This window comes from Epinephelus fuscoguttatus, linkage group LG9 (genome assembly GCF_011397635.1).
Source record: "Epinephelus fuscoguttatus linkage group LG9, E.fuscoguttatus.final_Chr_v1".
NCBI lineage: Eukaryota > Metazoa > Chordata > Actinopteri > Perciformes > Serranidae > Epinephelus > Epinephelus fuscoguttatus.
Window position 1 is genome coordinate 7415692 of NC_064760.1, and position 14559 is coordinate 7430250.

General features: G+C 41.5%; 1 protein-coding gene across 1 annotated transcript; it reads left to right on the forward strand.

The window, feature by feature from the left end:
• The first annotated feature begins 1557 nt into the window (after positions 1-1557).
• On the forward strand, positions 1558-11306 carry LOC125894191 (CD209 antigen-like). The gene is made up of 7 exons (XM_049585439.1): positions 1558-1761; positions 2378-2505; positions 2728-2904; positions 3041-3310; positions 4488-4630; positions 4768-4877; positions 5504-11306. The coding sequence occupies exons 2-7, from the start codon at positions 2403-2405 to the stop codon at positions 5637-5639; spliced, it is 939 nt and encodes a 312-aa protein (XP_049441396.1). The 5' UTR covers positions 1558-1761; positions 2378-2402; the 3' UTR covers positions 5640-11306.
• Positions 11307-14559: the final 3253 nt, after the last annotated feature.

Below are 14559 nucleotides of genomic sequence, written 5' to 3' on the forward strand. Positions count from 1 at the left end.
GGAACCACTGCTCTAGTTTACTGTAGTTTTCTGTGGCCTTTGGCATCGCTATAGATATGACTGCACATTGCTATATGTTTGATCCATGAATATGTATGATAATGAATGTATATTGCTAATAATTCATGTTACAAAGCACATACTGTACAGTACTTGCATATAGTAGTAATAATTTACCGCACCACTCTGTTAGGAAGACATGATATTGGTGGTGAAATGCACTTGATTTTCCATCTCTGTATTTTCCCCAGGAAATTCACTGTTTGTGTTTGAAGTGTGTGTGCCGTCAGCTGGCTTAGTGTAATTAATTACTTACTGAGGAAAACCATTTTCTCTTTCCCGAGTAGGCACACTTAATTGGCAACTTTCTACTGTTGGTTTACAATAAATTCAAGTACAAGTACTGAATAATATTGATATAAAACATTATTAAGATGTTTGTTTCTGCAGCAGTTTGAGGCTGAGGCTAAAATGGGTTACAGTATAAATGTCTTAAGCCCTGTTTCTTTAAGCCCAGTGCAGTTCGCCTCTGTTCAGTACACATTTTTCTCTGTTTCCACTGTGAAAAGTTGTGGATGGTACCAATGGAACCGTTCCGTACCGTCCCCATGTTTGGTCCCCCCTCTGCTGGGGTACCTAGCACACAGATCTGGTACTAAAAGGTGGAGCTGTGAACGCTGCAGTCTGATTGGTCAGTAGAGAACGGTCACTCTGCTCAGGGCTGAGTTGTGTCTGGTTTTGAGGCTCATGTAACCACTGTTCATACTGTGGAGAGTTTTATTAGTAAACTGTAACTATAAAATGAAAGGATGTGTTGCTGCCTCTCACAGCAGCTGGAGTCTGAGAAAAAATAACTTCATTCACTGGGCCGACTGCCGGCAACTTTTAAGGTGGAACATTAACCTGTAATGTTACTCAGTGCATGAGGTGACGACATGAATCCATCAGCACACCTTAAATTTCACTGTGACAACTTTGACCATTACTGTAGTTTTCATATGGCATATTTTTAAGTAATGAGTTGATCTTCAAGTGTTTAAAAATATTTATTAATTTCGACCGTATTATGTGAACTGCATATATTCTAATCCTCACTTGGAGAAAAAAAAAGTGTTGTGGAGTGTCGTTCCTGTGGGCTACAGCAACACTAAACCCCTGAGCTTGCCTGAGAAGGACTAAATGCACAAAGCTGTTATTTTTAAATATCCCATGGAGAGAGACTCTCACTGCAGCCTGTTTTACTTTGTTCTGAAAATGTGGGCGTGCAGCCTCGTTCTGTGGACGATAAATGCTTCTTGACCAAAATACTGAGGGGGAAAGATGGTCAGAGCCACCTTGTTCTCCTTGGTCAATAATTCAAACATTTTGATTTACGCAATATGGCCTTTCCTGACTCCCAGTCATGTAACACTGTCACTTATTTAACCTCAGTGGGAAGTTAATTTGCAAGAAAAGGGAACAGAAACCAGAGAGGAATAGAAAACCACTTGAAAAAAACACTTGAGGTTGTTTATATCCAGTTCTAGTTTCCTTTTATAATTTGGATCGAAACTTGCCTGAAGTCTAAACTGAGAGTGTGGTCATTTGATATATTTGTATAGATATTTTTTGCAGACCAATCAGAGCTAAGTCAAACATTTTGATGACATGGACAAAAGAAGCATCCTGTTTTCTGCACAGTATATAATAATGCTGCATTAACATTCTCTTTTACAAAACAGTTCTCCTGATACGGACTTCTTTAACCCTCTCTGATCCAAGGTACGTGCATCATTAGATTATTGAATATTAAACTAAGTAAATGTTCTGCAGTCCAGTTATATATACAGTGCAGTTTAAATTATTTTAATTAAAGGCAAAACACAAGTTTGCAAAATATAATATTTACAAATAAAACATATTGTATTTATCGTTCCATTTAAAACAATATAAAAATAAAGTAAATTGATAAATAGTTATAGAAATAAAATAAAATTAAATAAACAACAAAACATTAAAAATGAAAGGGTTGCCAGATATGGTGTGATTTAACAGGATTTTAATTTACATTTTACTCCAGACTCAAAAAATTGATGGTAACATACTTACGAATAAATAAATATTGCATTAAATTAAGCAAGCTTCATTTGGTGCATGCTCAAAAGGCAAAACACAAATGAATTCAAGTTCTATCCTTGATTTCATGTAAATGTCACATCTGACTAGAATCACTACTTGTAAATAAAAATCAGTCCAAAGTACAAATAAGCACTCAAAAATATTTAATTGGAGCATTTTAACAAATACAGATTCAAAAAGGGGTGTAAAAAAAAGCCTTAATAGTTATAATGATGTATTTGTGACTTAACAAACATCTATAAGTGTCTCATCTTTACAGGAAAACCAGTGAGACCATTATCAGAATGGATTTAATGGACACTGATGACACGTGTGTAGATAAGAAACTCACACTGGATGACACGTGTGTAGATAAGAAACTCACACTGGACGGCGTGGTCACTGAAGGTACAGTATCAAGCTGGTATCAAATAGGAGAGGTTTATATTTTATACCTTTTGCATGGTACCTTCTAACTTTGAATTTATTCGACAGGATACTTATTTCCTTACAACCAATCAAATCTTGCATAAAAAGTATTGCCTGTGATTGTGGTTAATGTGGTCCATGCTGTCTGCCCATCATATGGAGGCGACACACGTCTGTTTACTTTGTCTTTGGTTCCTAAAGGTGAAACACCGGCACTCACCCTGGTCCACACTGACACGCCCGTCCAGAGAAAAAGGATTTCGCCTTTTGACACGGTGGATTGCCAGAAAAAAAAGCTGACCTCTAGATATGTGACTGTATGTCTCGGCGTACTGTGTGCTGTCCTGCTGGCTGGTAACATAGGACAGCTTGTCTACTGTAAGTCATATTTATCCAGCAACTGCCAACTGGCCTTTAATGTTTGACAAACCAGCTGATAACATAAGAAACGTAACTGAAACAAAAATTCCAAATGATCTGAGCAAATATTTTTAATTTCTTCTACATTTTACAGATGCCAGCCACCGCTCGTCGGCAGAACGCCTGCAGAGCAGTTATGATGCTCTAACTGCAAACCGAAAACAGTTGGAGGCCAGACTGAGTGACCTGACCAGAGAAAAAGACCAGCTGCAGAGAGACAAAGAACAACTGCAAACCAGTGATAAAACTCTGCGGCAGGAGAAACAGCAGTTACAGACCAGTTACATTGAATTGGCATCAAGTTGCCTCAACATGACCACACACTTCCAGAACAAGATGTTGAGGACGGCGGTTCAAGTAAGAAGTAAGATGCCTCTTATAAAAGTTAGATTCCTCTAGTAATCAGTTGCAATCAGTCATTTGGTACTCCTGGCGTTTATATGATATTTTGTCCGACCACCTTTTTACGCTTGCGTGGCTGCTGGAGGTGTCGTTGGAGTTTTGGTTTACATGTGTTTTGTGGATATGGAGAAAGCTTACGACCGTATCACTGGGGGAGTTATGGGGGGTACTGCAGGACTACGGGGCACCACGCTCACTGCTATTAGCCATCCGGTCCCTGTATGATCGAAGTGTGAGCTTCATCCGCATATTCGGCGCAAAATCAAACACGTTCTTGGTGGGTCTTAGCCTCCGCCAGGGTTGTCCCTTGTCTCTGATCCTGTTTGTGATCCTGATGGGGGGGGGTCCGGTTTGGGGACATTAGAAGTGCGTCTCTGCTGCTGATGTGGTTCTGTTGGCTTCATCATACCGTGACCTCCAGCATGCACTGGGGCGGTTTGCAGCCAAGTGTAAAGCAGTCAGGATGAAAGTCAACACCTCCAAATCTGAGGCCATGGTTCTCTGCCAGAAACTGGTTAATTACCCCCTCAGCGTTGTGAAAGAGTTACTCCCTCAAGCAAAGGAGTTCAAGTACTTAGGGGTCTTGTTCACGAGTGAGGGCAGAATGGAGCGTGAGATCGATCGGCGGTTTGGTGCAGCTTCTGCAGTCATGCAGGTGCTATGCTATGTCGTGGTGAAGAGGGAGCTGAGCCGGAAGGTGAAGCTTCTGATTTACTGGTCCATCTATGTCCCAACCCTCACCTATGGTCATGAGCTCTGGGTAGTGACCGAAAGAATGAGGTTGCTGATACAAGTGGCTGAAATGAGTTTCCTCCGTGGGGTGGCTGGGCTAAACCTTAGAGAGCGGGTGAGGAGCTTGGACATCTGGAGGGAGCTCGGAGTAGATCCACTGCTCCTTCACGTTGAAAGGGGTCAGTTGAGGTGGTTCGGGCATCTGATCTGGATCCTCCTGGGCGCCTCATGTTGGAGGTGTTCTGGGCGCGTCCCACTGGTTGGAGGCCTCGGGGTAGACCCAGAACACGCTGGAGGGATTATATATCTCGTCTGGCCTTGGAACACCTTTAAATCCAAGACCCAGCCCCAGATAAGTGGATGAAAATTGATGGATGGATGTTCGTCTTCATGTTTTCTGTTTGCAGGCTTGCCCTGTCAGACCGGCTGGACGAAGTTCGGTGACAACTGTTACATTGTTTCAACCGAGAAGAAAAACTGGACGGCAAGCAGAGACGCCTGCAGCGCTGTGGGAGCAGATCTGGTCACCATAAAAAGCAGCGAAGAACAGGTGGAAATATAAAGAGAAGGAATAAACTGGGAGATCTTAAAAATGTATTGGAGAATTGAATACAAAGGTTTGACAGGGAGAACTTTTTTTAATGACGTTTGAATCTTTCCTGTATTCTCTTTGTGCTACACTAACAGGCATTTGTCAATGGGATCATGCCATCAGGCCTCAACGCCTGGATCGGCATGACTGACAGTCGTAAAGAGGGGACGTGGATGTGGGTGGACGGGACCCTGGTCAACACGACGTAAGTTTTATCCAACAGAATGCTCAATTACAGGGCGGTAATCACCTGTTTAACACTGGGGGAACAAGTTTAGGATCATCACATTAGGGGACACAACTACTGCACAGGTTCGTTAACCATCTTTTCTCTCTTTAATATTTGATTTCTTTTTCAGTTTAGATCCTCTTATTGTCTTCTTTTATGCATGTCGGTAACTTGTAAAACACCCTTCAGTTATTCAGTAACTAATGTAAACTATCAGCGGTGATTTTAATTTTGTATTTTGTTGAAGCAAGATGACACATGAGAATAATTTTACCTAAGGTTAACTGATGGGGCTTATAATGCATTATGAATACCTGTACTCACCTAAACACACCTCAACAATCAACTGTAGTGAGAACTCATAGAGTCAGCGAAATTCATAATATTGTGTGGGTGTTTTTTAAAACACGTAGGGATGGGGGTGGGCGTGGTTAAAACAATATTACAGATGACATGAGGAGTATACATAGCACAATTTATTTGCAATCGATACTTGAAAGAAAAATCTGGTTACAGTCCTTTTACAAACAGATGAGAGCTGCTGAGAAACAAAATCTGTGAGCTGTAAAATGCATTTATGTTTCTGTGATGTTGATCATCAGGCACTGGCAGAAAGACCAGCCCAACAGTCATGGCGGGGAACAGGACTGTGGAGAAATTGTCCAGGAATCACCGGGAGTGGGAGGATGGAATGATGATGGCTGCTTTGCTGACCAGAGCTATATATGCGAGCAATGACATCACTATTATGTACACATTTAACAATGTGATGCAGACTTTAAAAAGTAAATGAAACCTAAGATGGCGTTATTTTGCTCTCTGCAACTTAAAATATGAATATTTTCTTAGAAACATAAAAGAATGGGTGCAAAGGTCACACACTAATGATCAGCTATGCATTTATTAGTACATCTTACTATATGATGACGAAAACTCTGTCTGTGGGTCTGTCTGTGGGTGTGTCTGTTCCACGTTTTTCTCCTCACTGACTTGGTCAATCCATGTGAAATTTGGCACAGTGGCAGAGGGTCATGGGAGGATGTGAATGAAGCAATATTACATCAATTGGCCAAAGGGGGGCGCTATAGCAACCCATTGAAATGGCAAACTTTGAATGGGCATATCTTATGCCCCGTATGTCGTAGAGACATGAAACTTTGCACAGAGATGCCTCTCCTCATGAGGAACACATTTGCCTCAAGAACCCATAACTTCCGGTTATATAGATTTTCTGCCATTTTGAACTTTTTGAAAAACACTTCAAATGGATCTCTTCCTAGGAAGTTTGAGCGATCTGCATGAAACTGGGTGAACATAATCTAGGGACCAATATCTAAAGTTCCCTCTTGGCAAAAGTTGGAAAACTTACTAAAACTGAGCTTCTATAAGGCAATGAATATTGCGGAGGGCGTGGCTCATCACATAAAGGTGTAGAACATCTCAAGGGTTTCACCCATCACCACGCAACTTTGTAGGCATATGACCACACATAATCAAACAAAATGGGGGCGCTAGAGAGCTAATTTCTTATCTAGGCCTAACCGCCATATGGATTTTTACTAAACTTGGTAGATATGTAGAACAGGACGCCTCGAGGTGACTGGAGAAATTTAACTCTAATTGGCAACTGGGTGGCGCTATAACAACAGAAAAATGCTTAAAATGGCTAAAATGTGACCGATCGCTGTGGCTCCCCCTGTGGACCAATGTTGGTGTTTTTTGTCTAATTTTTGGTATGACTAAGTCATGGTATGGTATGCTGTACATAATCACGGACACTGTCAGTGTGTCATTCTGTCAGTCAGTCATTCTGTCTGTCCCACGTTTTTCTACTCACTGACGTGGTCAGTCATAGGCATAGGTAGAAAATGACAAAGCTACCAATGGGTATGGACTAGTATATTAAAATGCTAAAAAATTGACTCTGCAACAAAACAATATGATTTTGATAGAAATGTAAAAGGATGGGTTCGAATGTTATTTGTTTTTGTTTCCTGTCATGTGTGCTGTTTTATTAATGCAGCCTCCAGTGTATTCTGGCATTTTTATGATATTTCATATAGTTCTGAGTCATGTCCTGACAATGCTGTTTAGCCACACTGTTCAGTTGCCTACGTAGGGCAACAAAAAGTTTATCTTTGGTGTGTTGGTACAATGGACAACCAAGACAGGTCGGCAGAAGAGATACCTGCACACCAATGCAACTGGGCTGGACAGCCACATATAATGTTCACAGTCTGAGATCAGTGCCAAAAATGTCAGTTTATTTAAAAGGGCGCTGAAAGTGCAACAGATAATTTTTAAAAAGTGAGCAGCAAACTGCTCCTGACATGAGTGCTTCACAGACAGGTGCAGACACAGACAGATTCCTACCAGGTGTGATGAATCAGTCAGCTGGTGCCACTAATTAGATGAGATCATCTCTGAGGAGCTGAGGCCTGACTCCCAAACCACAATGACCTGTCCTATGAGTATTATACTAATCACAACATCCTCAAACACCAGTGTATGACAGCAGAACATAATGTACAAAAAATACAACTATACACAGAATAACAAAGAAGCTGGTACACGCATATGTCTGTAAAACGCAGGACAAATTGTTTCAATCAAGGCTGAACTTTCATGCTCATAAACAACAATGTCCTTGACTTTAAGCTTTTCTCAATTGATGATTGAATTGATTTTCTGTAGTCACGACTCTGACAGCAAAATGTGGAAAACTGCCACTCTTTTCTTTTTTAATACTTAAAAAAAACTCAACACAGTACAGGAGGATTGGGAATGTCAAACTGAGCAGAATAAATTATTAATGCTGTAAATGTGGCAAACTGCAATGGGTAAAAACAAAAAATGCATAAAATTACAGTGAGGGTAGAAGTTGGACAAAGTATAATTTAAGATAGGAGAAAACCTACAGTAGTAGATTTTCAAATCGGGTGGAGAGCAACACTGAAATAACCACAGAGTCCAGGTTAAGCTAAAAAAAAAAATTTTATTACAAAAATGAAAATAGTTACAGTATTAAAAATCCACTAGTGGTGTAAATAAGACCCTTGGGTCCTGTTTATACAACAATGATTTCAACCGAGAGACTTTACGCACGTGGTCATTACGGTTCCAGTCACTCGGCATGCGCGAGAAAGTTGACCATCACAACAACAATGGCGGACTCCCGAGCTCTGTTTGTGCGGCTCACAATGTTGAAATCATCAACGCTTCTCCGGCAAAGTGTAGCTTTACTGTAGCAACTCCACCTCATCGTCCGTCAGTGGGTTGTTTTTGTGTAAACATGGCCTTAAAGACGATACATTAAAATACTATTTTCTAAAAACAAAACAATAATCATAAAAGATATTAAAGGCCCAGGTATAATTGTTCTTGAATATGTCCGAGGAAGCAGCACGAAGAATAAAACAATCAAGTTCAGCAGAGTTATCTGGCAGAAGGCTCTGGCCAAGACGGCATTGTGGTGCCGTAGCTCCACTCCTCCGCGTCAGAAGCCCGCACGTGCACGGGCAACCTGTATTAAAGACAGCTGGCAGTCACATGTCAAGGTGGAAGATACTCACGTGATAGCTAAGACGCCATGGTGCTATGGCCGCTGGTCACTGCTCTGCACCAGCTTCTCTCGGTGGACCACCAATGGATAGACTGCCGACCGCTGTGCTGCTTCCAACACGGCGCCGTCTCGCTGCTGTCCCCTGGTGCTGCTTCCTCTGTGCCAGTTTGAGTGCTCCCTCGAGACATCCTCTCGGCTTTTCTCTCTGGCTGTCCTCCCCGATCCGACACACCTGGCCTCTGTATGTCTGCACCTTTGTCGCTGAAGCCCTCCCCTCTCCGCAACCTCATTGGTTGCTATCCAACACTGTCTTATCTGGTTGGGTGGCTGCATTGTCCATCTGTAAAAGACTTTCTGCCAGGTGCAGGTTCTTTGGCACTAATGAAGCGGGACCACAGGGGAATCAAAATTTACTAAAATCACAACAACCATATGATTATAAAATAAAGCAGTAAAACCAGGCACAATAAAAACAACCAAGATAAAGCACACACACACACACACACACACACACACACACACACACACAAAAGATAAAACACAATAAAACTAGCACTCCCACCTTGTGTTAATTACAACCGTACAAAAACAACCTCAGCCTCCAAAATAACTGAAGACTTAAATCAGTGTCTTTTTGATGAAGAGCAACAGAAAGTGAACACAAAGTAGGACGGGTTGTATTTATTGCAGAGCTGTTGCGTTGTGTTGCATCATATCCTACAGGTGTTGCTCCTACTGCGTCCACCTCGGCTCGTCACCCCGCTGCGACAGATGACAATAACACACTAACACACACACAGTGCTGATAATTCTCCCTGAAGCTGCACCAGACTACATGTTACATAACACAGCGTCAGGCGAAGACGCAGCACGTCCTAGAATCACTACCATGTGAGCCGTATACAGGGCAGATGTATTTAGCGGGCAGAGACACCATGCTCTGGCATGTGGCTCATTTTGGGTGTGGTGGCGGTTGCATTGAGTGCGGCTGCTCTTGAAGGGGGCATCTCAACCATTAATTGGACTTAAGCCTTTTCATTCCCCTCAGAGATGAGTCCGATCCAAACCATCTGTGGTCGGGTGGTGAGATGGGGCTCCCCCCCCGGGACGTAGGCGGGTGATGAGGTTTTGCTTTGGGCCGCCTGACTAAAAATAAAAGATCAAGGAGCTTGAAGCAGACATGTTGGTCTGGTTAGACTCACAGAGCAGAAAAAAAGGGTTTTAAAAACAGTAAAAAGGGTGTTGCATGTGACCTAATAGAGTTAAATAAATTAGGTTTACAGTGCATAGCAACACAAGAGCAAACTGAGTGGCCATATTAAACATTTTAAAGTGATTTCTCTTTACTTTATGTGACGAAATATAAACTGTAATACTGCAGTTCTTATATGTACTTTTTAATTTTTCATAACATAAGAAAAGTGTGGACATATTTATAAAAGCATCTATGCTACTAGACATAATAGTTTTGAGTGGATCTTTAGGCTGCTTTATCCAGATACCTGAAACACACTATATTTAAGGTTAACCGGACGAAGAACAGTAAAGGAACAAAAAACATCTAAAGCAAAGATGGCTTTAACTTCTACTGTTCCTCCACACACAGAATGAATGTCATCAGTGTGACTGGATTTCATTTTTTTTGTATAGTTCCCTCTATATTCCCAGAGACAGGTGGAATCCATTTTAGTTAAAACAAAATACATTTCCACCACATGTCACAGTCCTTTTTTTCTTTCAATTTTTTTTTAATTCAAACAATAGCAGGGTGATGCAATACAAAAACCCACAATGAAGACAAACCTAATCGTAACCACAAAGTCAGAACAAACACTTGTTGTGTTATTGGGAGCCAGAATAGAAGGAGTCATGGCTCAAAACCAGCCGCCACTGCCCGTCAACAAAAACAAAGATGGTTAAATGTGATAAGACCAAAGGACTGGACGGAGGCCATCATCATGTGCAGCGCAAAGTATTCCTGTTTTAGAGATGAATAACGTTGTGTGTATTAAGGGTTATCATGTCCACCTCATCAGAAACTGGGGAGGGATTAAGAGGAATATTGGATTTCTCTGGAACGCTAACTTTGTAGCGCATTAGCTAACGTTAGCTTCCATAGCAAAACAAACTGGAGGAAACTGTTCAAATGTGGTCCTCCTTTGTAAGATTGGCTTCCTGTGACATCATCCATCCACTGAATGAGAGCATACGGGTCGGCCAGTCTGGTCCCGTTGGTCAGTGTTTACTTATTCAAGTAACATTGGCGGTCCCGGAGAGTGAGTGACCTGACATGGTGTGTTGGTAAATTCAGTCTGACGCTCTACACTAAAATGAGAGCCCTGTTGGTGGAAGAAACAGAGCGTTATATTTCTAGATGAATTAACAAATGGTTAAGTTAATCACACATTCACTTCACTCGGCGCTCTGCTGCTCTGTGTGCGGTGCTCTCGATAACCAAAAAGCCCAGATAGCACACAAACATCTGTCCAACACATCGGCCCTTAATTTATATCATCTGACAAGCTTCGGGCAGAATTGGCAGAAAATAGCAATGTTGTTTATTCTGTGACTGTTAAAAGAGGTTCCTGGTGAGTGGTGAGGCACGACTGGGTGTATAGCTTAGCACAGGTCCCCACCAGCTAAAGTTATCTTCCGTTTGCTGTTAGCTAGTTTAGCTCATGTTAGCTAACATGCTACATCTGTGGTGTCTTCATTTTATTTTCCCTAGTTGACGTTGTCTGCTTATCTGGTTATTGTGAGCACTCGTTTTGGGTTTGAGTTCTGGCTAAAAGACAGCTAAAATGCTAAAAAATAAATAGATAAATAAAAAAAATACAGTGGTGAAGTTGGGATTTGTTTTTTTGAAATTTGAAAATAAAGTTTCTCAAATTTACTTTTGTCTCTTCATTGTGTAAACTTACACACGAAATAGGGTAGCAGTTAGCTATTTTTGAATGTTAACTTTGATTTCTCACATTGGATGGTGAAATATTTGTAGTTTGAAAGGTCCGACCTAAATGAATAAAGGTCTTAGTTAACGAAGCATTCATTCATTCATTCATTCATCTTCTAACCGCTTCATCCTCTTGAGGGTCGCGGGGGGGGCTGGAGCCTATCCCAGCTGACACTGGGTGAGAGGCAGAGTACACCCTGGACAGGTCGCCAGACTATCACAGGGCTGACACATAGAGACAAACAACCATTCACACTCACATTCACACCTACGGACAATTTAGAGTCACCAATTAACCTGCATGTCTTTGGACTGTGGGAGGAAGCTGGAGCACCTGGAGGAAACCCACGTTGACACGGGGAAAACATGCAAACTCCGCACAGAAGGGCTCCCACGTCCAGGATCGAACCGGCAACCCTCTTGCTGTGAGCCGAGGATGCTAACCACCACACCACCGTGCCGCCCCCTTAACGAAGCATATGAATATTAATATAGAAGGAGCACCCACTGAGCACAGCTTCTTTTATTGATCGTTTGAACGTTGTGTGGTGGTCATTTTCGATTAAAGGCCGACGTCTCGCCGACGTATTGGCAATGAACAAACGCTCTCCCTGCTACCTCTTAACGATCTAAACTTGATACATCGGGCTGATGTTGGCCAGATGTATGTGTGCTATCTGGGAGTACATTCAGACAGCGCTCCGAATTTACAAATGGTCTCAGAATGAGTATTTCTGAACACACCACTCACATCATCTTCCTCCATTGTCTAAAACAAGCCAACACAACTTACTAGCTAGCATTAGCTAATGTCTGTGGAGAACTGTTTTGCCTCCAGCTAAGCCCTGCCCACCAAAAAACATCATACTGTTTACTAACAGTTAAAGGCCCAGTCTCTGACAAAAACCTCCAGAGTTTCCCTCAGCACATATGTTCTGATGACAAGATGGACATAAGTTTGACATACCACATCATGATGTCCGGGGGCTCTTCATCAAACCATTTCTGCAAAACCGTAACACGTGCAGCATACAAAGCTATTTTAAGAATGTATCTGTAGCTGGAATCTTCTCCCAGTACAAAATGATGTGGGTTTAGAGGTACATCAATCCCAAATATTTTCTTAATCTCTCTTTGGACTGAGAGCCAGAAATTGATCATTTTAGGGCACGACCACATGAGATGATTATTAGCACCACAGCTATTTTTACATTTGTGACACAATGATGCACAAAGGATCATATTTACATTGAACAGCTGGGGTTACATGCAGTCCGTGAATAATCTTATATTAGGTCTCACAGGATTTGTTAGGATGTGTAATTTTCTTTGCATTAAACAAAATTTTTCTCCACATTTCATCATCCAGATGGGACCCAAATCATCACAATCTGTTGTAGAAAGTTAGCCTCCGAGTACCCAGGGAAGAGAAGATCGTTCCCCTCGATAATTAATCCAATTATGCCAGCTAATAACACACACACACATCAAAGACAACAGTGAATTTCTGCGGGAAAATCCAGAGACGGGAACTCATTTGTGCCGGCATCATGTCGTCATTACACAGAGATACAATAAATTATTAATACAATGTAAATTTTTATGTATATATGCTCTGTAACATACGTTATGTTTAATATATGTTCATATATAAACAAATATGGTAATATGCAAACATGTCCAAAGCTATGCTAAAGACACAGATTACTGTTACAGAGTACTCATTCTTGGAACCCATCGGCTGTATTCGGCGTCTGGGGGCAGACTCCCGATTTTTTGGCATTCCGGTTTGATTTGGGCGGAGGAGGCGAATTTCTGTTTCCGACATCCATTTATATATAAGTAAATATGCTAAACCATTGCGATGGATTCAGAGTTTGCAGTGATGCTAATTATCTTCCGCCTCATTAGTTCACTGCACGGACTGTTTAACCTGGCAACAACTGCAGCCGGCTTAAACGTGATTGGTCAATATCACGCGGACTACAAACAGCCTACAACCGGAAACCAGGGCTCTTCTGCTCTTCTTCGGGAGGCAAGATCTCCGGGGTTTGCCTACAGCCTACATTCACTGAATGTAGTGTCTGTATATAGAGACTACAGAGTACTAGACATTAGGCGTAGACATAGTTCTACGAAGGGTTTCAACGCTATGAGATTTTCATGTTATGATAACTGTCTCAGAACTGTATCATGGTATTACAGAATCAATACCATAAGTCTGAATGGCCCTTAAAGGAATGAAAACAGACAGGTTATTATTGGTTGAACAAATGTTTTATTACTACAATTGAAACTTGAAACCAACACTGACTCAAAATATACTACAGTGTCTGTTTTTAATGATAATGAGGGAATGATATTAATAGTAGTATCAAGTCATCGTTGACAACAAACACATATATAATGTCACCATATTTACACATTTAAGATATACAGTACAGGCCAAAAGTTTGGACACACCTTCTCATTCAATGCATTTTCTTTATTTTCATGACTATTTACATTGTAGATTCTCACTGAAGGCATCAAAACTATGAATGAACACATGTGGAGTTATGTACTTAACAAAAAAAGGTGAAATAACTGAAAACATGTTTTATATTCTAGTTTCTTCAAAATAGCCACCCTTTGCTCTGATTACTGCTTTGCACGCTCTTGGCATTCTCTCCATGAGCTTCAAGAGGTAGTCACCTGAAATGGTTTCCACTTCACAGGTGTGCCTTATCAGGGTTAATTAGTGGAATTTCTTGCTTTATCAATGGGGTTGGGACCATCAGTTGTGTTGTGCAGAAGTCAGGTTAATACACAGCCGACAGCCCTATTGGACAACTGTTAAAATTCATATTATGGCAAGAACCAATCAGCTAACTAAAGAAAAACGAGTGGCCATCATTACTTTAAGAAATGAAGGTCAGTCAGTCCGGAAAATTGCAAACACTTTAAATGTGTCCCCAAGTGGAGTCGCAAAAACCATCAAGCGCTACTACGAAACTGGCACACATGAGGACCGACCCAGGAAAGGAAGACCAAGAGTCACCTCTGCTTCTGAGGATAAGTTCATCCGAGTCACCAGCCTCAGAAATCGCTCAGATCAGAGACCAGATGAATGCCACACAGAGTTCTAGCAGCAGACCCATCTC